General features: G+C 46.1%; 1 protein-coding gene across 4 annotated transcripts in view; it reads left to right on the plus strand.

The window, feature by feature from the left end:
- The window catches only part of uso1 (USO1 vesicle transport factor), a 108,500-nt gene that overhangs the window by 7,965 nt on the left and 75,091 nt on the right, over positions 1–25,444 (plus strand). For all 4 annotated transcript variants that reach the window (XM_070873131.1, XM_070873133.1, XM_070873132.1 and 1 more), the window contains exons 2-4: positions 12,192–12,278; positions 15,139–15,203; positions 22,428–22,507. In XM_070873131.1, the coding sequence (XP_070729232.1) occupies positions 12,192–12,278; positions 15,139–15,203; positions 22,428–22,507 (232 nt within the window). The remainder of the gene's footprint in view (positions 1–12,191; positions 12,279–15,138; positions 15,204–22,427; positions 22,508–25,444) is intronic.

Genomic DNA, 25,444 nt, shown 5'->3' on the forward strand with positions numbered 1-25,444 from the left:
CAGTCCTAAATGGCCTACCCCTTATCCTGAGACAATGTCCTCTGGTTCTGGACTTCCCCAACATCGGGAACATTCTACCCGCATCTAACCTGTCCCGTCCAGTCAGAATCTTATATGTTTCTATGAGATCCCCTCTCATCCTTCTAAACTCCAGTGTTTAAAGGCCAAGTTGATCCAGTCTCTCCTCATATGTTAGTCCTGCCATCCCAGGAATCAGTCTGGTGAACCTTCACTGCACTCCCTCAATAGCAAGCATGTCCTTCCTCAGATTAGGAGACCAAAACTGAACACAATATTCCAGGTGAGGCCTCACCAAGGCCCTGTACAACTGCAGCAAGACCTCCCTGCTCCTATACTCAAATCCTCTAGCTATGAAGGCCAACATACCATTTGCCTTCTTCACCGCCTGCTGTACCTGCATGCCAACTTTCAATGACTATGTACCATGACCCCCAGGTCTCGCTGCACCTCCCCTTTTCCTAATCTGTCACCATTCAGGTAATTTTGGTCACCTGCCGTAACTTCTACTTATGCGACTTGGTGTTGAATTTATCTGTTTTGACTTGTAATACTCCTGTGAAGCACCTTGGAACATTTTACTATGTTAAAGGCACTATATAAATACAAGTTGTTGTTTTCAACTGATAAACTTGCTCACCTGCCTCCCTCCCTTAGTGGATATCTTGCTTGAACTGATGTCTTCCACGATCTGACAGATTCTCTTGTTTTCTCTTGCCTGGGGCCTTTTGCCAGAGCCAGCCCCTATCCCACAAGAGCTGCTTTTTCTGCCTCCCTCGTGCCTAAGACCCTTAAGCCCAGTGATCCCAGATGCCATCCTTTGAGATCTGAATATCATCGTCCCAAATCCGAAGATCTTCCCTGAATAACTTTCAACCCACAGTAAATCTCTTCCCAAGTGCCTGAACTGCAAGGACTCTGTTTCTCAGCCCATCTTGCACAATCTTCACACCCTGACTACAGTACAAGCAGGCCTCTGCACTTGCCACTCCAGTTCTCCCAGAGTTAGCACAATGCAAGACCAGCACCAGCACTACTGCCAAACCCCAGAAATCATCCCCGGTTCTCACTGCTGCCGCACACCTCTCGTCTACCCACGCTCTTGAATATCTTGGCTGCCATCTTAATGTTTTTCTTGGGCTTAAAGATAAAAAGTTAGATGCTTAGATGGTTGTAAAGCTAGATAGTTAGATGGCAGATGCAGTATAATGTGGATAAATGTGAGGTTATCCACGTTGGTGGCAAAAACAGGAAGGCAGATTATTATCTGAATGGTGACAGATTAGGAAAAGGGGAGGTGCGACGAGACCTGGGTGTCATGGTACGTCAGTCATGCAGGTACAGCAGGCGGTGAAGAAAGCAAATGGCATGTTGGCCTTCATAGCGAGAGGATATAAGTATAGGAGCAGGGAGGTCTTACTGCAGTTGTACAGGGCCTTAGTGAGGCCACACCTTGAGTATTGTGTACAGTTTTGGTCTCCTAATCTGACGAAGGACATTCTTGCTTTTGAGGGAGTGCAGCGAAGGTTCACCAGACAGATTCCCGGGATGGCAGGACTGACATATGAAGAAAGACTGGATCGACTAGGCTTATATTCACTGGAATTTCGAAGAATGAGAGGGGATCTCATCGAAGCATATAAAATTCTATCGGGATTGGACAGGTTAGATGCAGGAAGAATGTTCCTAATGTTGGGAAAGTCCAGAACCAGGGGTCACAGTCTAAGGATAAGGGGTAAGCCATTTAGGACTGAGATGAGGAGAAACTTTTTCACCCAGAGAGTTGTGAACCTGTGGAATTCTCTACCACAGAAAGTTGTTGAGGCCAGTTCATTTGATATATTCAAAAGGGAGTTCGATGTGTCCCTTATGGCTAAAGGGATCAAGGGGTATGGAGAGAAAGCAGGAATGGGGTACTGAAGTTGCATGATCAGCCATGATCATATTGAATGGTGGTGCAGGCTCGAAGGGCCGAATGGCCTACTCCTGTACCTACTTTCTATGTTTCGGTAAAAGGGCAATTGATAAACAAGGTCACCCATTTGCAGTTTCCATGCAGTCAGGCCGATTTTGCACAATTTCAGCCCAGAAATACTATCTCAATGCTCTGAAATCAAAAGCAAAGTCACTTTTACAGCCGTTGTAAATCGGTGACCGTGATATATTCTGCATTCCTTGGAACAAAATATTGTGCCCCCCAAATCACTGTAAGCAACACCACACCACATCTGCATTCCCTGAATTTCCACAATCAGCCACGATAGATCTAGGGTATGTATCTCGCTCGCTCTCCCACATTATAACAGTGACTACACTCCAAAAGTACTTCATTGACTGTAAAGCGCTTTGAGACTTCCGGTGGTCATGAAAGGCGCTTTGTAAATGCAAGTTTTTTTTTCTCTCTCCTGGTGTTGGGTTGGCTATGAGTGACCAGATGAGACAGATCCTTTTCTGCTATTTAGGAAACTATAAGTAATCTCAGCAGATCATAAATTGAGCACTGAACATTTGAAGTCAAATTTAAAAAGCTGGCAATCCACAGCAAGTCCGACAACATGTCGAAGTATTAAGGTTTGGGTGAGGTCGATCTGTCTCCAGTTTGGTTGATCAAGCGACAGCATTGTACGGTTTGTGAATAACCTGAAACTGAATTGGCAGAGATTGTCATGGTTTCATATTACATGTTCATTCCAGCACTCATTCAGTGAAGAGAACAGTTTCTGTCCTTATTGTCAAGGGACGTACTGCTTGCATGGTGGGTTCAATAAATTGTCAGAAGTAGAATTTGAAAAATGTAGGTTCCTTCCATCTGTTCAGTGTTCATTTTATTTTTAGGTACCTGTAGACCATATGTCTTTCCCTTACTGAGGGGCAGGCAAGTGATCTGCTTGGCTGTTGGCACCGAGTCAGCAATGATCACAGACACAATCCAAGTCCATTCAGTTTTATGTCTTTGGGGAAGTGCTTGACAATTTTCTTTACCCAATAGGATGGTAGAGGTTATGAAATATGCACGTGACAAGATCTGACGTGTTCTACATTGCATTGTATCCTGATCAGAGGGAAGAGGAAATCTATATATACTGAAGACAGCAAGTGTGTGGGGTTGATTCTGTGATGGGAATGTTTCCTTGAATTTGTAAATCCAAGTTTCTTATAGAAATCATTTACTGGATTGCTCAACCTGATAACTTTACAGTAATGTTGCTTAATTCCTAAATTAAGTCTATTACTCTTCAAATATACATGACTGGAGTATTGTGTTCAATTCTGGGCACCACACTTTAGGAAGGATGTGAAGGCATTAGAGAGGGTGCAGAGGAGATTTGGAAGACAGTTCTAGGGATGAGGGACTTCAGTTACGGGGGAGAGACTGGAGAAGCTGGGATTGTTCTCCTTGGAGCAGAGAAGGTTGAGAGGAGATTTGATCGAGGTGCTCAAAATCATGAGGGCTATACAGGGGAGGTCGAGAGAAAGTGTTCCCATTGGTGGAAGGGTGGAGAACCAGAGGACACAGATTTAAGGCGATAGGCAAAGAACCAAAGGCGACATGAGGAAAACCATTTTACGCAGCGAATGGTTAGGATCTGGAATGCGCTGCTTGAGAGGGTGGTGGAGGCAGACTCAATCGTGGCTTTCAAAAGGGAGTTGGATAAGTAATTGAAAGCAAAAAATGTGAAGGGCTACTGGGAAAGGGCGGAGGAGTGGAACTGGCTGAGGTGCTCTTGCAGAGAGCCGGCACGGGCTCAACGGACCAAATGGCCGCCTCCTGTGCTGTAACCGTTCTATGATTCTATAAATGCGAAAACTCCCAACAATAGCATTCCAGCAAATATATTTTTTATCAATGTTAATTGATCAAACACCCAAGACCCACAGAAGCAGCTCGGTAAAATATTGCAAGACGAGTAGATACAGAAATAAGACCATGTAGGAAAAGCTGTTGCAACCCTCCGATGTATTTTCACTTAAAAATTGACTGAAGTATTGTCCGTAAAGTTTGAATAAGATAACTGGTCATCAGCAGACAGCAAGAATTCCCAAGTTTTGAAGCTGAATTGAACAATTCCTCATTGATTGTCCAGAAATAGTTATTTTAAACAGCTACTTGTTCAGGTGTGTTTGTTCAGTTTGAATGAAAACTTCAGTATTGGTGTAGTAATTTATGAATTAGTAAATTAATATTGATAAGTGAATGGTTCTCGGTTATATTCGTCCAAAGGCCATTTATCGCAGTGTTTGACTTCACTGATTTTCGAGACTAACTTTACATGTTTAACAGCAATTGTCTTCGGTCCTCGCCACAAACTTGGTTCCCTAGCTATCGACTCCACCCCTGCCTCAGCTCATCCGCTGCTGAAACCCTCATCCATGACTTTGTTACCTCTAGACTTGACTATTCCAACACACTCCTGGCCGGCCTCCCACGTTCTGACTGAGATGAGGAGAAACTTCTTCACTCAGAGAGTTGTTAACCTCTGGAATTCCCTGCCGCAGAGAGTTGTTGATGCCAGTTCACTGGATATATTCCAGAGGGAGTTCGATATGGCTCTTATGGTTAAGGGGATCAAGGGGTATGGAGAGAAAGCAGGAAAGGGGTACTGAAGGAATGATCAGCCATGATCTTATTGAATGGCGGTGCAGGCTCGAAGGGCCGAATGGCCTACTCCTGCACCTATTTTTCTATGTTTCTATATTCTACCCTATGTAAACTAGAGGTGATCCAAAACTCATTTGTCTGAGTCCTAACTTGTACTGAATCCCACTCACCCATCGCCTCCTGTGCTCAATGCACCGAGTCCCACTCACCCATCATCCCCTGTGCTCGTTGACCTACATTGACTCCCGGTTAAGCAATGCCTCGATTTTAAAATTCTCATCCTCGTTTTCAAATCCCTCCATGACTCCTCACCCCTCCCTATCTCTGTAATCTCCTCCAGCCCCACAACCCCCCACCCCCCCCCACACCCCCGAGATGACTGTGCTCCTCTAATTCTGCCGCCTTGAGCATTCCTGATTATAATCGCTCCACCATTGGCAGACGTATCTTCAGCTGCCTGGGCCCCAAGCTCTGGAACTCCTTGCCTAAACCTCTCCGCTTTGCTACTTTACCGTCCTCCTTCAAGACGTTCCTTAAAACCTACTTCTTTGACCAAGCTTTGGGTCATCTGCGCTAATTTCTCCTTATGTGGCTCGGTGTCAAATGTTTTTGGGTCACTACTCCTGTGAAGCGCCTTGGGACGTTTCGCTATGTTACAGGCGCTATATAAATACAGGTTGTTGGGTGCTTATTGTTTCTGTTTCTTTGCAGTTGCTTCTGTTCATCCTTTACACACTTAGTATTAACCTGTTGAGTAATCATTTATTCCGCGGAGATGACATTTCAGGCTATTGGGTGCAAATGTAGTGCAGTACAGAAAGGTGCATGTGTACAAATCATACCCAAAGGAAGTGCTAGGAACAAGCTTTTTTGGAAAAAACTGATAATGCATGTGGATCTCCCCTGCATTCCTATTTGTTAAGGAGAGGAGCATTTTAGTAAGTAATGTACAATGCATTCTGCTGCTGCAGAGTTGTGCATAACTGTGGCCTTGTGCAGATCCTCAGGTCAATTCGAAGTCAGACTGGCTCTAATCCTTTTAAATGTTTGATTCTTGAAGATAATCGAAAGCTATTTTCTGTTGGTTGGGAACATTCTCCAAAGATGGAAAATGATTGGTGGTACCTCTTTCTAAAGAAAAATAAGTGTTACAGAAATATTTGACATATCGTGATGGGGCATGATGGTCATATTTAAAAACTTTTATATGGATTGTTCAAGATATAGGCTTAAAACAACACCTGATTCCTATCTCTCTTTTGCTATATATACTTTTTATTCATTAATAGGATGTGGGCGTCGCTGGCAAGACCGGCATTTATTGCCCATCCCTAATTGCTCTTGAGAAGGTGGTGGTGAGCCGCCATCTTGATTACGACTGTGTCTCTCGCTGGGCCATTTCAGGGGGCAATTAAGAGTCGACCACATTGCTTGGGTCTGGAGTCACATATCAGCCAGACCGGGTAAGGACGGCAGATTGCCTTCCCGAAAGGGACATCAGTGAACCCGATGGGTTTTTATGACAATCCAGTAGTTTCATGGTCACCATTACTGACACTGGCTTTTTATTCCAGATTTTTTTAATTAACAGAATTTAAATTCCCCAGCTGACGTGGGGGGATTTGAACTCGTGTCTCTGGATCATTAGTCCAGGGCCCCTGGATTACTGGCCCAGTCACATCACCACTGTGCTACCTTACCTTGAAGAATCAAGTTTGAGGAGCATGCACTTCAATCATCAAAACTGAAATATAATGAAATACTATATTACACTGAACCCAACAAAGGTTGTGATGTAATTCTAAATTGTTATGTCTAATTAAATACAGTTTTATATTTCTGAAGCCCAATTATATACTGTAATGAATAAATTCATCATGATCTTATCCTTGACTACATAGAAGTAATGTAATAAGGTAGCTATCATGTATGATGTTCAGCCCTTCATATCTTTGGGGCTATTGAAGAGTTAAGTGAGTTTAGCCAATGCTGCACTTGGCTTCTGAGTGACCGGGTCCTTTTAACTAAGTTGATTTATGTCGGATGATTTGACACTAATTGGTCAGAGTATAAAACTGTGCCAGCAATCCTACGTCATTCCTAGCGGCAGTACAATTTTTCGTTCTCCTCTCTTGACTGATCCCCCACCTTCCCCCCCCCCCCCCCCCACACCCCGATCATCATACCAAAAAAAGTTCCACCCCAGCAGCAGAACTGGCCGGCAGCAGTAATTGAGGAAAAGAACCTGTAACCAGAAAAAGCTCTTAGTCCATTTAATTCTCCCTGACTGTGCTATTTTGATTGGTAGATTGAACCGCTCCTGTGCTGCCAGTAATAAAAACATAGAAAATAGGTGCAGGAGTAGGCCATTCGGCCCTTCGAGCCTGCACCACCATTCAATAAGATCATGGCTGATCATTCACCTCAGTACCCCTTTCCTGCTTTCTCTCCATACCCCTTGATCTCTTTAGCCGTAAGGGCCATATCCAACTCCCTTTTGAATATATCGAACGAACTGGACTCAACAACTTTCTGTGGTAGATAATTTCACAGGTTCACAATTCTCTGAGTGAAGAAGTTTCTCCTCATCTCGGTCCTAAATGGCTTACCCCTTATTCTTAGACTGTGACCCCTGGTTCTGGACTTCCCCAACATCGGGAACATTCTTCCTGCATCTATCCTGTCCAATCCCGTCAGAATTTTATGTGTTTCTATGAGATCATAGAAACATAGAAACATAGAAAATAGGTGCAGGAGTAGGCCATTCGGCCCTTTGAGCCTGCACTACCATTCAATATGATCATGGCTGATCATTCCCTCAGCACCCCTTTCCTGCTTTCTTCCATACCCCATAGAAACCCCTCTCATTCTTCTAAATTCCAGTGAATATAAGCCTAGTCAATCCAGTCTTTCTTCATATGTCAGTCCTGCCATCCTGGGAATCAGTCTGATGAACCGTCGCTGCACTCCCTCAATAGCAAGAATGTCCTTCCTCAGATTAGGAGACCAAAACTATACACGATATTGAGGCTGTGGCCTCGCCAAGGCCCTGTACAACTGCAGTAAGACCTCCCTGCTCCTATACTCAAATCTCCTCACTATGAAGGCCAACATACCGTTTGCCGCCTTCACCGCCTGCTGTACCTGCATGCAACTTTCACTGATTGATGTACCATGACACCCAGGTCTCGTTGCACCTCCCCTTTTCCTAATCTGCCACCATTCAGATAATATTCTGCCTTCCTGTTTTTGCCACCAAAGTGGATAACCTCACATTTATCTACATTATACTGCATCTGCCATGCATTTGCCCACTCATCCAACCTGTCCAAGTCCCCCTGCAGCCTCTTAGCATCCTCCTCACAGCTCACACTGCCACCCAGCTTAGTGTCATCTGAAAACTTGGAGATATTATATTCATTTCCTTCGCCTAAATCATTAATGTATATTGTCAATAGCTGGGGTCCCAGCACTGAGCCCTGCGGCCATTCTGAAAAGGATCCGTTTATCCCGACTCTCTGCTTCCTGTCTGCCAACCAGTTCTCTAATCACGTTAGTACATTATCCCCAATACCATGTGCTTTAATTTTGCACACCAATCTCTTGTGTGGGACCTTGTCAAAAGCCTTTTGAAAGTCCAAATACACCACATCCACTGGTTCTCCCTTGTCCACTCTACTAGTTACATCCTCAAAAAATTCTAGAAGATTTGTCAAGCATGATTTCCCTTTCATAAATCCATGCTGACTTGGACCGACTGACGTGCATTTGTATCTGTGTAAAAGTGCGCAAATCCAAGGGAGCGCTGACTGGCAAGGCTGAAGAGAATTACGCTGATCAAGGTCCAGTTAGATAATGGTCACTTTAAACATACTTTATTCTCTTCAAATACTCCAAGTTGTGCCCATAAGTTTCTCTAGAGGAATTGCAGCTATAGAAATGCAAGTCTTTCTTTCTATGCTGGAGAGGAAATTTACTTCTCTGCACTATTTTAACAATGCTGTTCACTTTGCATCCCGCTCATCTCCTGCGTCTTGTCGTTTACGGAACAAATATTCCAGAAAGGACCAGCAGTCATCAGAGTGCATTCAATCTGGGACACTTTGTAAATCATAAATCAGTTAATCAACTGAATATTTAAACAGAGCATCGGCACTAATAATCAACATGCGGCACGGGAACAAAACACTGGTTAGACCGCAGCTGGAGTACTGCGTGCAGTTCTGGTCACCACATTACAGGAAAGATGTGATTGCACTGGAGAGGGTACAGAGGAGATTTACGAGGATGTTGCCGGGACTGGAGAATTTTAGCGATGAGGAAAGTTTGGATAGGCTGGGGTTGTTTTCTTTGGACAGAGGAGACTGAGGGGGGACCTTATTGAGGTTTATAAAATTATGAGGGGCCTGGATAGAGTGGATAGGAAGGATCTATTTCCCTTAGCAGAGGGGTTAACTACCAGGGGACATAGATTTAAAGTAATTGGGGGGAGGTTTAGAGGGGATTTGAGTGGAAATTTCTTCACCCAGATGGTGGTGGGGGTCTGGAACTCACTGCCTGAAAGGGTGGTAGAGGCAGAAACCCTCACCACATTTAAAAAGTACCTGGATGTGCACCTGAAGTGTCGTAACCTACAGGGCTACGGACCGAGAGCTGGAAAGTGGGATTAGGCTGGGTAGCTCTTTGTCGGCCGGCACGGACACGATGGGCCAAATGGCCTCCTTCCGTGCTGTAAATTTCTAGGAATCCTTTCTTTCCTCTGCAGGCTCAGCGTTTCAGAATGCTGATATTTATCGCATTCTGGCTGTCAAAGTATTGTCTGAACTTAGATACCAAAGCAGAATGCACATGTTCCAGAACAAATTTTCCATTTGACGTTGTTGTCATCTGTGCAGGAGAGACTTACGAGGAAGTTCCTGGACTTACGAGGAAGTTCCTGAACTTCCTTTTCTTGAAGGCTGTTGGAGAAGTGAATCTCACTGTAGCTTGTAATATATTTTCTGGTGTTCAAAAGTTGAGGAATAGTTTTGTGTGGCTGGCCCCCTTCGTGGCCTGTGATGGAGACTCAGTCAGTTACACAGCTACCTGGTCGTGCCTGCTCCAGACAATTAAGGAGTTTTGAAAGTGCAGACTTGCCAACTTTGAAGTGTGTTTCTCACAGCCTCGTTGTCCCACATACCTCAGCAAGTGCTAAATGTTTTCCAGACTTGGCTACATCAAGGATTCACGGCAAAAAAACCTTAGCATATGTGGTGTAATATAAGAAATCGGAGCAGGAGTAGGCCATATGGCCCCTCGAGCCAGCCCCGCAACAGTAATGCAACTGCTGCATAAGCATCGACCTGCCTGAACCTTTGCAACTGTTATTGATGCCCGTGTTGGTGGTGTCAGATTGTGTAAATAATTGTGGGTTCTCATTTAACAAATATGTACCTTTGAATGATGATGTACCAGAAGGGGAAACTGACAAGGTTAGCGACTTTGTTAAAATAGTGCAGAGAAGTAAATTTGCTCTAACGCATAGAAAGAAAGACTTGCATTTCTATAGCGCCTTTCAAGACCACTGGATGTCCCAAGGCACTTTACAGCCAATGAGTACTTTTGAAGTTTAGTCACTGTTGTAATGTAGGAAACTCAGCAGTCAATTTGCACACAGCAAGCTCCCACAAACAGCAATGTGATTTGAGTACAGGGGCAGGGAGGTGTTGCTACAGTTGTACAGGGCCTTGGTGAGGCCACACCTGGAGTATTGTGTACAGTTTTGGTCTCCTAACCTGAGGAAGGACATTCTTGCTATTGAGGGAGTGCAGCGAAGGTTCACCAGACTGATTCCCGGGATGGCGGGACTGACCTATCAAGAAAGACTGGATCAACTGGGCTTGTATTCACTGGAGTTCAGAAGAATGAGAGGGGACCTCATAGAAACGTTTAAAATTCTGATGGGGTTAGACAGGTTAGATGCAGGAAGAATGTTCCCAATGTTGGGGAAGTCCAGAACCAGGGGTCACAGTCTAAGGATAAGGGGTAAGCCATTTAGGACCGAGATGAGGAGAAACTTCTTCACCCAGAGAGTGGTGAACCTGTGGAATTCTCTACCACAGAAAGTTGTTGAGGCCAATTCACTAAATATATTCAAAAAGGAGTTAGATGAAGTCCTTACTACTAGGGGAATCAAGGGGTATGGCGAGAAAGCAGGAATGGGGTACTGAAGTTGCATGTTCAGCCATGAACTCATTGAATGGCGGTGCAGGCTAGAAGGGCCTAATGGCCTACTCCTGCACTTATTTTCTATGTTTCTATCTATGTTTCTATGTGATAATGTTTTAGTGATGTTGATTGAGGGATAAATATTGGCCCCAGGACACAAGGGATAACTCCCCTGCTCTTCTTCGAAATAGTGCCATGGGATCTTTTGTGCTCACCTGAGAGAGCAGACGGGGCCTCAGTTTAACGTCTTATCTGAATGACCTCCAACAGTACAGAGCTCCCTCAGTACTGCCCCTCTGACAGTGCAGCATTCCCTCAGTACTGCCCCTCCGACAGTGCGGCGCTCCCTCAGTACAGCCCCTCCGACACTGCGGCGCTCCCTCAGTACTGCCCCTCCGACAGTGCGGCGCTCCCTCAGTACTGCCCCTCCGACAGTGCGGCGCTCCCTCAGTACTGCCTCTCCGACAATGCGACGCTCCCTCAGTACAGCCCCTCCGACAGTGCGGCGCTCCCTCAGTACAGCCCCTCCGACACTGCGGCGCTCCCTCAGAACTGCCCTTCCGACAGTGCGGCGCTCCCTCAGTACTGCCCCTCCGACAGTGCGGCGCTCCCTCAGTACTGCCTCTCCGACAATGCGACGCTCCCTCAGTACTGCCCCTCCGACAGTGCGGCGCTCCCTCAGTGCTGCCCCTCCGACAGTGCAGAGCTCCCTCAGTACTGCCCCTCCGACAGTGCGGTGCTCCCTCAGTACTGCCCCTCCGACAGTGCGGCGCTCCCTCAGTGCCACCCCTCCGACAGTGCGGCGCTCCCTCAGTGCCGCCCCTCCGACAGTGCGGTGCTCCCTCAGCACTGCGCTGGAGTGTTAGTCAAGATTTTGTGCTCAAGTCTCTGGAGTGAGACTTTGAACCCACAACCTCCTGACTCAGAGGCGAGAGCGCTATCCACTGCACCACTGCTGACACTGTCAACCTGAATTCATTCTGCGGCATTCCAGGTTGAATGAGCTGAAGACTTTCACTATAGAGTTAACTTGCAGCCCTGCTTGTATATTGTGAGGCAAAATAATAAAGTCTGGATTCAGTTCACTGAAGGAATATTTGCACCACAATTGCAGCAGTTGTGCCAAGCGGTGTTACTTATCTGAGTTTAAAGCCGACTTTGTGAAGTGTAATCATTTATAATGTTTGATCAGTATGCACAGATTGTATTTGTCGGCGAAAGGTTAATCGCCATAGGAAGCTAATCTTATTTGGATTCTAGCCGAGGCTTTCAATCCTTAATGTCTTTTGACAGTTAAACTAAAATGTGTTTGTAATCTTGGCGATGTTCAGCGTTCAACGTGTCACCCTTTCATTTCCTGGCACAGGTTCAGAAGCTGTGTGACCGAGTTGCCTCTTCAACTCTGTTGGATGACCGCAGAGATGCCGTCCGTGCACTCAAAGCGCTGTCTAAGGTATGTGCTTGACTCTGTTTCACTCTTTTTCAGCTGTAGGGTCTTGCTATGTGGAATGTGTAATGAGTAGTAGTATAACTTTGTGGCCAAGTGGTTAGCTGCTGACTTCCAGCAGGAGATGCTTGTGCGGTCTGTCATTTGATCTAACACACCTCACCCAGTTGAGGCACACTGATTTGAATGAAACTTGCATGATATAATCGCACGATGTTTCAAGGTAAAGTGGGGCTTGGGGGAGGAGAGGAAAGCAGGGGAATAGGGAAAATGAGGATCAATCATTGAGTGACATGTAGTTCCTCCCTCCTGTCTCGACTCCTCCCTCCTTTCACTCTCGCCCCCTCCCTCCCTCCACTCTCGCTCCCTCCCATCTTGTCCACTCCCGCCCTTCCCTCCCTCCCTCCAGTCTCCTCCCTCCCTCCAGTCTCCCTCCTTTCAGTCTCCTCCCTCCCTCCCTCCAGTCTCCTCCCTCCCTCCCTCCCGCCTCCTCCCTCCCCGTCTCCCCGCCTCCTCTCCCTCCCCGCCTCCTCTCCCTCCCCGCCTCCTCTCCCTCCCCGCCTCCTCTCCCTCCCCGCCTCCTCTCCCTCCCCGCCTCCTCTCCCACTCCCTCCCTCCAATTAGTTTGTTTCACTGATGGGCCACCTACAGGGGTGCCCCAGTGTCACGAAACGGAAGCAGTAAATCAGTATAGTAAGTCCCCTCGGTCACCGTTAATTTAACAAACAGGTCAAAATAAAGCAACAGCAAAAGTTATTTGCATTATAATATTATTGGTACCTAAAATCTATTCGCTGTCGTGTGGCTCCTGACGGGGAAGACAGTGAGCTCACTGGCTTGCTGAGCCTCACGGCCCAGTGTCCAATTTAAATATATTTGGAACGATGTGCAACTAATTGAAAAAAACAGCTCTACATCTGAAAGGCCAGCGCTAATACAATAATTTAAACATTTTTGGGGGAAAATAGCGGTCGGAGGCTTCCTTCGGACAAATGCCTCCGACCTGAGAAAATTTAACACAAATACCCGGTGGTCATGGAGGCCTGCGATCGCAGTCGGAGGCCTTCATTCGATGCGCAGCGTACGAGGGGATAACTTCCCCGTGCGTACGGAAATGCTGGAGTCACATGGGCCTGGACCACCAATCAATAGGCAGTATTCTCATTGATAAAAATGGGAACTCTGTTTCTACGGGCTCCCATTAGTATCAATGAGAATAACCCCCTAAAACAGGAAACACAACATAATACATTTTTTAAAAAACAATCTTACATATTTAAAATTAATTGAAATTAAATAGAAATTTTTACAGCGCAGAAGGAGGCCATTCCCGCCCATCGTGTCCTGCGCCGGCCGACAAAGAGCCGCACGGCCCTCGGTCAGCAGCCCTGAAGGTTACATAGCCTCCCCTGAAATGCCTCTATCATCATCATCATAGGCAGTCCCTCAGGATCGAGGGAGACTTGCATCAACTCTTAACATGAGTTCTTTGGTGGCTGAACAGTCCAATACGAGAGCCACAGACTCTGTCACAGGTGGGACAGACAGTCGTTGAAGGAGGTGTGGGTGGGACTGGTTTGCCACACGCTCCTTCCGCTGCCTGCGCTTGGTTTCTGCATGCTCTCGGCAATGAGACTCGAGGTGCTCAGCGCCCTCCCGGATGCACTTCCTCCACTCGGTGTTCTTTGGCCAGGGACTCCCAGGTTGTCAGTGGGGACGTTGCACTTTATCAGGGAGAGTTTGAGGGTGTCCTTGTAACATTTCCTCTGCCCACCTTTGGCTTGTTTGCCATGAAGGAGTTCCGAGTAGAGCGCTTGCTTTGAGAGTCTTGTGTCGGGGCATGCGGACAACGTGGCCTGCCCAGCGGAGCTGGTCGAGTGTGGTCAGTGCTTCGATGCTGGGGATGTTGGCCTGGTCGAGGACACTAACGTTGGTGCGTCTGTCCTCCATGGGGATTTGTAGGATCTTGCGGAGACATCGTTGGTGGTATTTCTCCAGCGACTTGAGGTGTCTACTGTACATGGTCCATGTCTCTGAGCCATACAGGAGGGCGGGTATTACTACAGCCCTGTAGACCATGAGCTTGGTGACAGTTTGGAGGGCCTGGTCTTCAAACATTCTTTTCCTGAGGCGGCTGAAGGCTGCACTGGCGCACTGGAGGCGGTGTTGGATCTCGTTGTCGATGCCTGTTCTTCTTGACAGGAGGTTCCTGAGATGAGGGAAATACTACTCACCTCAACCACTCCCTGTGGGAGCGAGTTCCACATTCTCACCACTCTCCGGGTAAAGATGTTGCTCCTGAATTCCCCGTTGGATTTATTAGTGACTGTCTTATATTTATGCCCCCTAGTTATGGACTCCCTAGCAAGTGGGAACATCTTCTCTACATCTACCCTATCGAACCCTTTCATCATTTTAAAGATCCCTATTAGGTCGAAAGAAAAGAGCCCTGCCCTGCTCAGTCTTTCTGGATCGGTAGTGTCATCCTTGTAAATCTTGTTTGCACCGTCTCCGATGCCACTATATCCTTTTATTCACGTGGAGACCATAATTGTGCAAAGTTCTGTGTAAGTTTAACATAATTTTTTAATTCTATTCCTTTATAAATGAACCCCAGTGCTTTGCATGCACTTGTTAACCTGTGTTGCTACTTTTAATGATATTTGAATCGATAGCCCGAGATCCCTTTGCGTCTCTACCCCATTTAGACTCTTGACTTTACAAGGAGTAGATATTCTTGTAGCTCGACTCCTTATTCCTCTGAGTCTTTTTAAAAAAAATCTGCAGACCAATATGCTACTATCTGGAGGAGGATATGATGAGTTTTTTAAGTCCAAAAAATGCCTGTTTTAAATGTTTTGTTTAGAAATATCGTCTTGAAGTGGGCAGCCAAGCCATGGAACACCTTGTTAATGTCCTGCAGACAGATCGGTAAGTGCCTCTTCCTGTATGTTTAAAAAAATAATGCACTTGGAAATGTGTGGAACTTGCGAATGCAATAAGTACGCTTCAGTCACCTTCTACCGAAAATTCTGCGTCGAGAAATTGTGCCTGTCTTAATTTTAAAAAGGGGCAAAAGAAAAGGTGTCCATTGAAGGCAAATGCTGTGCGTCTTTGAGACAATATTGCATTCATCAATTTTAAGGTGTAACGAGGACGTGAATACGATCATTGTTATCGAGATAATGCCAATGGTAGCTTGAACTAACAACAGTCTCTGTTTCTCTGATGTGATTCTGCATTAGGAACGGGAGTTAGAACATGGGATTTGTTTCCAGACAAAGCCCACACTAGTACATGTTGGTTAAGTGCACTCCTTTCACAATTTTATCATCCATTGGTAAATATTTGGGTCAAATTCACACTGGTTTAACGTACATCCTGGTTAAGTGCGTCGAATTCTGCAGCTTTTGATGAGGTAGTGATTCAGCTACGTGCGCAGATTCTAGTATTATCAGCATATTGTCACGGCAAGCGAGTCCCAGGAGGGCAGAGAAAATGCTTCCTTGAAAAAATGCAACATCCCCACCGACTCTTGGGAATCCCTGGCCCAAGACCGCTCATTGTGGAGGAGAAGCATCCGAGAAGGCAGCGGATATCTCGAGTCTCTTTGTCGGGAGCAGGCGGAAGCCAAGCGGAAGGAGCGCACGACAACCCAAGCCCCTCCCCCATCCACCAGTCCCACAACCACCGCCTGCCCCACCTGTAACAGAGACTGCAGATCCCGCATCAGTCACCTCAGAACTCCTCTTAGTGTGGAAGCAAGTCTTCCTCAATCCCGGGGGACTGCCTAAGAAGTTGTTCCCTGAAGACAATATATTTCACACTGTTTAATGCAAGCGATCAGTTAGTCGCTGCAACTACCTGACATGCTGATGAGCCAGAGCAGCCTTGTACAGTAAGGAAAAGAGCAGACATGGTTTGGGCAAAGCTTGCCTTGAGATGGTGATGGATATCCCAATGTTGGGCCTGTAGCCGTCAAAAAGTAAAGATATAAGGGTCTAAATGGAGGAAACGTTGAAATCTTGAGGGAGAAAAAAATGTTTCTGAACTATAAATAGTTTTTATTTGTTCGTATATTTTAAAATTTTAACCAGCTCATCAAATAACAATAATGCCTGATGGAGAAAAAATATTTATATTTTAAAGTTAGTAATAAAGTAACATTATCTAAACTTGTAAAATAAAACTGGAGAAATACCACGAGGGTTATTTTCATGCTTCTGAACAATTGTTTGAGAAATGAAAGAAAAGAAAGACTGACTTGATTTATATACAACCGGAAGTCCCAAAGCGATTTACAGCCAATGAAGTACTTTTTGAAGTGAGAGAGTAGATGGGGCCTTGGTTTAACGTCTCATCCAAACACCTCCGACAGTGCAGCACTCCCTCAGTACTGCCCCTCTGACTGTGCAGCACTCCCTCAGTACTGCCCTTCTGACAGTGCGGCACTCCCTCGGTACTGCCCCTCTGACAGTGTGATGCTCCCTCAGTACTGCCCCTCTGACAGTGCGACGCTCCCTCAGTACTGCCCCTCTGACAGTGCGGCGCTCCCTCAGTACTGCCCCTCTGACAGTGCGACGCTCCCTCAGTACTGCCCCTCTGACAGTGCGGCGCTCCCTCAGCACTGCCCTGGAAGTGAAGCCAATATTTTTGTGCTCCAGTCTCTGGAGTGGGACTTGAACCCACAACCTTCTGACTCAAGCGAGGGTGCTGCCCATTGAGTCATGGCTGACACTGGGTGCTGAAGTTGCTACCCTGACAGCTTGTTTTAAGTACAGACCGTGTTAAATGCAGGAGTAGCAATCAACTCTGCTCAAAATTTCTTACAAAAGGCATCTAAATGCCTACTACATCTGTTAGTCCAGAAGATGGAAAATATCAGCACGAGACTGCTCTGTACAGGGCTAACACTTAATGTCATTTATTTCACAAAAGCAGAAACTATCCAAATCTGTACTTTGCAATAAATGTGTGAACTTTGAAAGTAGCCCATGAGGGATTAATTAACACTTTTCAATGCTTCTGTTTTTAATGAATGCAATCAAACAGCACATAACTGGGCTTTTGATTGGGACAGGCTTTTCAGATAAAGCAAATGAGACTGTTCTAATTGCTTGATTAACAGAATGCTGTCCCAAGTGTTTTTTTTTTATTTGTCCCTGGGATGTGGGCGTCGCTGGCAAGGCCGGCATTTATTGCCCATCCCTAATTGCCCCTTGAGAAGGTGGTGGTGAGCCGCCTTCGTGAACCGCTGCAGTCCGTGAGGTGAAGGTACTCCCACACTGCTGTTAGGGAGGGAGTTCCAGGATTGTGACCCAGCGACGATGAAGGAACAGCCGATATATTTGCAAGTCAGGATGGTGTGTGACTCGGAGGGGAACGTGGAGGTGGTGGTGTTCCCATGCGCCTGCTGCCCTTGTCCTTCTACGTGGCAGAGGTCGCGGGTTTGGGAGGTGCTGCCGAAGAAGCCTTGGCGAGTTGCTGCAGTGCATCTTGCAGATGGTACACACTGCAGCCACGGTGCGCCGGTGGTGGAGGGAGTGAATGTTGAAGTTGGTGGATGGGGTGCCAATCAAACGGGCTGCTTTGTCCTGGTTGATGTCGAGCTTGTTGGAGCTGCACTCATCCAGGTAAGTGGCTAAAGGTGTTACACATGAAAGAAGTGAAGCCCCAAATACTCGTTAACGGAAACTGATTACTGAAAGAAATGGAGACCGCTGAAAGATTATTGTGTTTCGAATAAGAATTAGGAACAGGAGTAGGCCATCTAGCCCCTCGAGCCTGCTCCGCCACTCAACAAGATCATGGCTGATCTGGCCGTGGACTCAGCTCCATTTACCCGCCCGCTCCCTTAATTCCCTTATTGGTTAAAAATCTATCTATCTGTGATTTGAATACATTCAATGAGCTAGCCTCAACTGCTTCCTTGGGCAGAGAATTCCACAGATTCACAACCCTCTGGGAGAAGAAATTCCTTCTCAACTCGGTTTTAAATTGGCTCCCCCGTATTTTGAGGCTGTGCCCCCTAGTTCTAGTCTCCCCGACCAGTGGAAACAACCTCTCTGCCTCTATCTTGTCCATCCCTTTCATTATTTTAAATGTTTCTATAAGATCACCCCTCATCCTTCGGAACTCCAACAAGCAAAGACCCATCTACTCAATCTATCATCATAAGGTAACCCCCTCATCTCCGGAATCAGCCTAGTGAATCGTCTCTGTACCCCCTCCAAATCTAGTATATCCTTCCTTAAGTAAGGTGACCAAAACTGCACGCAATACTCCAGGTGCGGCCTCACCAATACCCTATAACCAGTTGCAGCAGGACCTCCCTGCTTTTGTACTCCATCCCTCTCGCAATTCCATTCGCCTTCCTGATTACCTGCTGCACATGCAAACTAACTTTTTGGGATAGAGTTTCATGCACAAGGACCCCCAGGTCCCTCTGCACCGCAGCATGTTGTAATTTCTCCCCATTCAAATAATATTCCCTTTTCCTGTTTTTTTCCAATGTGGATGACCTCACATTTTCCGACATTGTATTCCATCCGCCAAACCTTAGCCCATTCGCTTAACCTATCTAAATCTCTTTGCAGCCTCTCTGTGTCCTCTACACAACCCGCTTTCCCACTAATCTTTGTGTCATCTGCAAATTTTGTTACACTACACTCTGTCCCCTCTTCCAGGTCATCTATGTATATTGTAAACAGTTGTGGTCCCAGCACCAATCCCTGTGGCACACCACTAACCACCGATTTCCAACCCGAAAAGGACCCATTTATCCCGACTCTCTGCTTTCTGTTAGCCAGCCAATTCTCTATCCATGCTAATACATTTCCTCTGACTCCGCGTACCTTTATCTTCTGCAGTAACCTTTTGTGTGGCGCCTTATCGAATGCCTTTTGGAAATCTAAATACACCACATCCATCGGTACACCTCTATCCACCATGCTCGTTATATCCTCAAAGAATTCCAGTAAATTAGTTAAACATGATTTCCCCTTCATGAATCCATGTTGCGTCTGCTTGATTGCACTATTCCTATCTAGATGTCCTGCTATTTCTTCCTTAATGATAGCTTCAAGCATTTTCCTCACTACAGATGTTAAACTAACCGGCCTAAAGTTACCTGCCTTTTGTCTGCCCCCTTTTTTAAACAGAGGCGTTACATTAGCTGTTTTCCAATCCGCTGGTACCTCCCCAGAGTCCAGAGAATTTTGGTAGATTATAACGAATGCATCTGCTATAACTTCCGCCATCTCTTTTAATACCCTGGGATGCATTTTATTGAAATCAAAAAACAATATCTTTGCAGATTCTACAGCAAGCAAAATGTCAATAGTCCTAACACTTGAGTAATCAATGAGATAATGGTTTGCGATTTGTCTCATCCCTGTGACGTCTCCACATTTGCCTTAGATTATCACCATGCATAGCAGTGATTGGAAATAACGCTGGCCTGCTGAATGCTGCATTTGTTTGCATGTTAGTCATTCCGTCCGATCAAGGAAAGCCTTTATCTTGGTTCCTTCATGATCTAACAAACCCTGCCTGCTTACACACATTTTAAACCCAGTGAAGGAGCACTTGCCATTTCAATCTTATGAAACCAGACACCAGAATTTACCTGGTCACAAATGGCACCCAGCACAAAGCAACCGCATAGTTTACCTTGCTGCTGGACTAATATCACAGTTAATAGTCTCAATGGGTTAACAGTCAGTGTCCAATTGTTAGAAAATGTTCCAGTGGTGATGTTTCTGAGTGGTACTGAGGGCATAAGGTCGTCAAACCATATGGAACGAGTTACTGCAGGGAGCCCAAAGTTGAGACGGCTCTGTGGTGACAATAAATAAAGACTTAGATATCTGCAGCGCCTTTCACGACCACTGGACGTCTCAAAGCACTTTACAGCCAATGAAGTACTTTTTAGAGTGTAGTCACTGTTGTAATGTGGGAAATGCAGCAGCCAATTTGCACACAGCAAGCTCCCACACACAGCAATGTGATAATGACTAGATAATCTGTTTCAGTGATGTTGGTTGAGGGATAAAGGACACCGGGGATATCACCCCTGCTCTTCGAAATAGCGCCATGGGATCTTTTACGTCCACCTGAGAGCAGACAGGTCCTCGGTTTATCGTCTCATCCGAAAGACGGCACCTCCGACAGTGCGGTGCTCCCTTAATACTGCCCCTCCGACAGTGCGGCGCTCCCTCAGCACTGCACCTCCGACAGTGTGGCACTCCCTCAGTACTGCCCCTCCGACTGTGCAGCACTCCCTCAGTACTGCCCCTCCTCCGACAGTGCAGCGCTCCCTCACCACTGCACTGGGAATGTCAGCCTAGATTTTTGTGCTCAAGTCCCTGGAGTGGGACTTGAACCCACACCCTGCTGATTCCGAGGCGAGGGAGCAGTCACTCAGTCACAGCTGACGCAGCCTGCCATCTTGGCACGTGGGTGAGATGCTGCCTGGTACGCAGAGAAATTTACCTTCATCCATCAGAAATGAACTTCGAAAGTTCTCTGGACACTGTTTCTGTTAAGACTTGCAGAATCAACCAAACTTCAGACAACTCATGAAAAAGTAGTTCAATGTACTTAAAATACTGGACCCAGTGCTACCGGACGGTAGCGATAGGCTGGGACAAATAATCTCCTGTGCTGTAAACTTCAGTGGTTCTAAACTAAGTTCAAAAACTGCTCGCATTCACGCTTTGACGTTTCTGGATTTTTGTTGCCGATCTTCTTTTGAACGATTTCTGGAGCGAGTGCTGTTGTTTAAAAGCACGTTTACGTGGAGTTGTTGGTGAGAACAGCCCTTGTGCGAGTCGCTGTTGGAATTGTGATCCTTTACCAATGAGTACTCTTGTGGTACCCGGGGAAAAAAAGGGCACAAGATGCCATGTGCCGAATTTTTGGAGCATGTGTTATTGGGCCAGTTCAGGCGCGTTGTGTCTTGTACTGAACTATCCCACCTGAATGACGCAGATGGAAAGTGCCAAGAAAAACAGGCCTTGTGTTCAGTTATCTTGGATAAAATGATTCCTGTATTACATGTAGCTGCTCACTGGCTCATTGCTACCTCGATGTCGTGGATGGCTGCGCTTGCCCCTCCACTGGCCATGTCTAGATCATGGTCTGCAGCAGAGTGGTTTAGGTGCATAGGTATTGCTTAATGGCAATGTTGATGACTTGTTCTGCATTTCACTAATGTTTGGATGCAGGCTGATCGGGCAGTAATTGTCCGAGTTAGATTTATGTTGCTTTTTTTGGGGAATTACCTGGTCATTCTTCTACATTGTCTGCTAGATACCAGGATCATAACTGGACGTTAGTTCATGGATATATTATGGATAACTTTTCATATACTAATTGTGTCAGCTGTGGCTCAGTGGGTCGCACTCTCGCCTCTGAGTCAGAAGGTTGTCGGTTCAAGTCCCACTCCAGAGACTTGAGCACAAAAAAATCTAGGCTGACAGTCCCAGTGCAGTACTGAGGGAGCCCTGCACTGTCGGAGGGGCAGTACTGAGGAACCGCACTGTCGGAGGGGCAGTACTGAGGAGCTGCACTGTCGGAGGGGCAGTACTGAGGAGCTGCACTGTCGGAGGGGCAGTACTGAGGAGCTGCACTGTCGGAGGGGCAGTACTGAGGAGCTGCACTGTTGGAGGGGCAGTACTGAGGAGCTGCACTGTTGGAGGGGCAGTACTGAGGGAGCGCCGCGCTGTCAGAGGTGGCGTCTTTCGGATGAGACGTTAAACCGAGGCCCCGTCTGCTCTCTCAGGTGGACGTAAAAGATCCCATGGCACTATTTCGAAGAAGAGCAGGGGAGTTCGCCCCGTTGTCCTGGGGCCAATATTTATCCCTCAATCAACGTAACATTAAAAAACAGATTATCTGATCATTATCACATCGCTGTTTGCGGGAGCTTGCTGTGTGCAAATTGGCTGCTGCGTTTCCTACAACAGTGACTACACTCCAAAAGTACTTCATTGGCTGTAAAGCACTTTGAGAAGTCCGGTGGTCGTGAAGGGCGCTATATAAATACAAATCTTTTTTAAAAAGCAAGATTAAAAAGAACAGCAGTGTTACCACTTTGATTTTCCATGTGTGGATTTGAAAGGATATTTATACTTTATTCTGTTCCCTCTGCAGCGCCGACTCTGAAATTATTGGCTATGCATTGGATACTCTTTACAATCTGATCTCCAATGATGTAGAAGAGGAGGAGCCAGGTACAGTGGAGCATTCAGTACTCAACCACTTTTCAGATAAGCAGTCTGATTGTACGGTAGCAGTTACTATAGCTAGTAAACTGCATTGAAATCTGTCTTTCAATTCAATAATGTGTGCTTGGCTTTATAAATCGCTTCATTATAATTGATTGAAAATATACCATTTCAAGAAAATATACCACTGATTGAGAAGTCTGCCACATGAAAGGAGAGTGATACATTGTGCAAGTCAGATTGTTGAATTAATAAACTTTAGGTCTGTATCACTCCCTGTCTGTAATCAACTTTTACAGGATAGAGATTGTGATCGGAGGCTTCCCGCGAGCGGAGGCCTCCCGACCTGCTGGTCCCGGTGATTTGTGGTCCTAGGCCTCTCCAGGTCCTCGTGGGTAGAGGCCCACGTACCCCAGAGGTGCAGGCAGTTTGCAAGCGCCCCTGGGGTCACATGGGCCGGCCCAACCAATGACAGAAAGTAATCCCCATTCATACTAATGGGGATTCTGTATGTGCGGGGGCATACCCTCAAAATTACACGTACACTTAAAATAATCTTTTTAAGAATCACATATTTAAAATTTATTCTAAATGGCATTTATTTAAATATTTAAAACAAAATTAATTTTTTGAAATAGATTTACATATTTTAAAGCATCTAAAAATAAACTTACCTTATTTCACAGGTTTTTAAATGTATAAGTTATTGAAAAAAATGTATTTTTCTGTCCTTTAAAAGCCTTACGCTGGTAAAAAGCAGGCCTTATGCCTTACGGCTGCTTTTACCAGGTGTAAGAATTTCACGGGCATTCACTGGGCCGAAGTTGGCAAATAGCCTGACTCTCTGTCCGAGGAGGCCTTTTCCCGGGGATGCGTGCGATCTGTTTTAGCGCATGTGCTCCGCATGCTGAAACCCACAACATGTGCAGCCCCTACGGGCGTGCGCACCTCGTATGTGACCATGAGGACCCAGATTACGCCCCTGAATGTATGACTCGGTGAGATTGACCTGAAATAAAATGGGGTTATTTTATCTCAATAAATATAACCATAATACAGTTCCCTCTCTTTCTTTTTCTCTCAATATAAACTAGAAAAACCTTTTATGAGCGAGGAAAGCGCTGGGTAAAACTGTGGTGTTTAATAACAGGGATGGTAGACATCGTGTATTCGAGAAAGCTTTGTTAGAAGTGTGTAAAACTTTCAATATATTGAATAGATGCATTGTGGCATTGCACATGGTGAGTTGACACCCCTGTGTCTACCTCTATTTTCATTGTGCTGAATTGATGTAGGACTCACAGTGGAACAATCGGTCTGCTTTAAAAAATAACAAAGTCACTTCAAAATTACTGAAGTATAAAAAAAGGTTCTTAGTTTAAGGCGTTTAGGATCCGTACTGTACATTTGTCTACTAAATACATGGTGCACCATGGCAGGATTCCTTGTGCTGCCTGCAATGATGTGAAAGGTAAGTTTTTTTTAAAAAGCCTCTTTAAAAATGACTTTTTTTAAAACAAAAAGCTTTACATTTGCTAAGACCCTTAATGAATTAATGATTGTACCATATCAAGCTCTAGTATCATGTCTGTGTAGGATTGAACTTGTTAAAGGTTCCAGTAGTGGTTTAACCGGCACTGAAGGTTGGAGCCTGTGGGTGGGTCGGGGGTGGGGGAGAGAAAGGAGGGGGGGAGCTGTAGGTGTTTGGAGAGATGGAGGCATGAGGTCAAGGGTGAGAGAGGGTCGCAGGCTGTGAGATGGTGGGTCTAAGTTCCCATCGCTGAGAGGAATGTGAAACTTGGTGCTTAGGACTGAGTGGGAGACGGGCTCGAGGCTAATTCAGCAGCAGTTGGGCTGGGTGGGCAGATACGGTGCTAAGTTTGAAGCCAGACCACGTAGGCCGGGTGAGGCCTGGGCTGGGGGCTCACTGAGCCCTGGGCCGGGGGCTCAGTGAGGCCTGGGCCCTGGGCCGGGGGCTCAGTGAGGCCTGGGCCGGGGGCTCACTGAGGCCTGGGCCCTGGGCCGGGGGCTCACTGAGGCCTGGGCCCTGGGCCGGGGGCTCACTGAGGCCTGGGCCGGGGGCTCAGTGAGGCCTGTGCCCTGGGCCGGGGGCTCAGTGAGCCCTGGGCCGGGGGCTCTGAGGCCTGGAATCAGGCAGCCACAAACAGATCGGGGATCCCGAGTTTAAAAGAAAATGCATCAGACAACAGTTGATGCGGCCTTTCCCGTTATAAATGTTAATATGCAAATGTTGACATCAGATTTTTGCATTTATAAATGTTGACATTAAAAACATGACTCAAAGTTGTGACACAGGAAGTAAGGATAATGTGATTAGGAAATACATGGGAATCTTTATTATATGTAGGCCATCCTAAACATAGCTTTGTTCCAGCAGTAGAATAACAGCGACTGTACATTCATGTATTACCTGACTGAACAACACCACAGGATATCTGCACATTTCCAAAGACCGACCTTTTGGGGTATTCTGCTCAGACCTCTTGCTATAAAGAGATCCCATTTATCACTGTTGCCTGATTTGTCTTTAAGCCAATTGTCTCGCCAGCACTGTGACTTACTTGTATTCTTGATTCCTGTATCTTGTCCGTTAGTTGCTGATTTACCTTGTCAAAAACTTTCTGAAAACCCAAGTATATACTTGCCATTGGATTTTCCTGTGCACTGTCCAATGAATGTCTTTGGAAAATCAGGCAGGTTAATTAAACACGGCCTACCCTTTTCTGAATCCATGCCGACAGTCCTTCATCAAACTGCGTGTTTTTCTAAATGTTTGTCCATGGGAGATCTCGTCTTTACTTTAAGGAATTTCCTTGCAACAGATGTTAAATTGCCTGTAGTTAAACATTGTGTAAATTCGTTAGCACATATCGCCTTTAGCTACACACAAGCGAGGTTGCTGCCACTGTTTGATATTAGGGT

Source organism: Pristiophorus japonicus, chromosome 2, assembly GCF_044704955.1.
Source record: "Pristiophorus japonicus isolate sPriJap1 chromosome 2, sPriJap1.hap1, whole genome shotgun sequence".
Taxonomy (NCBI): Eukaryota; Metazoa; Chordata; class Chondrichthyes; family Pristiophoridae; genus Pristiophorus; species Pristiophorus japonicus.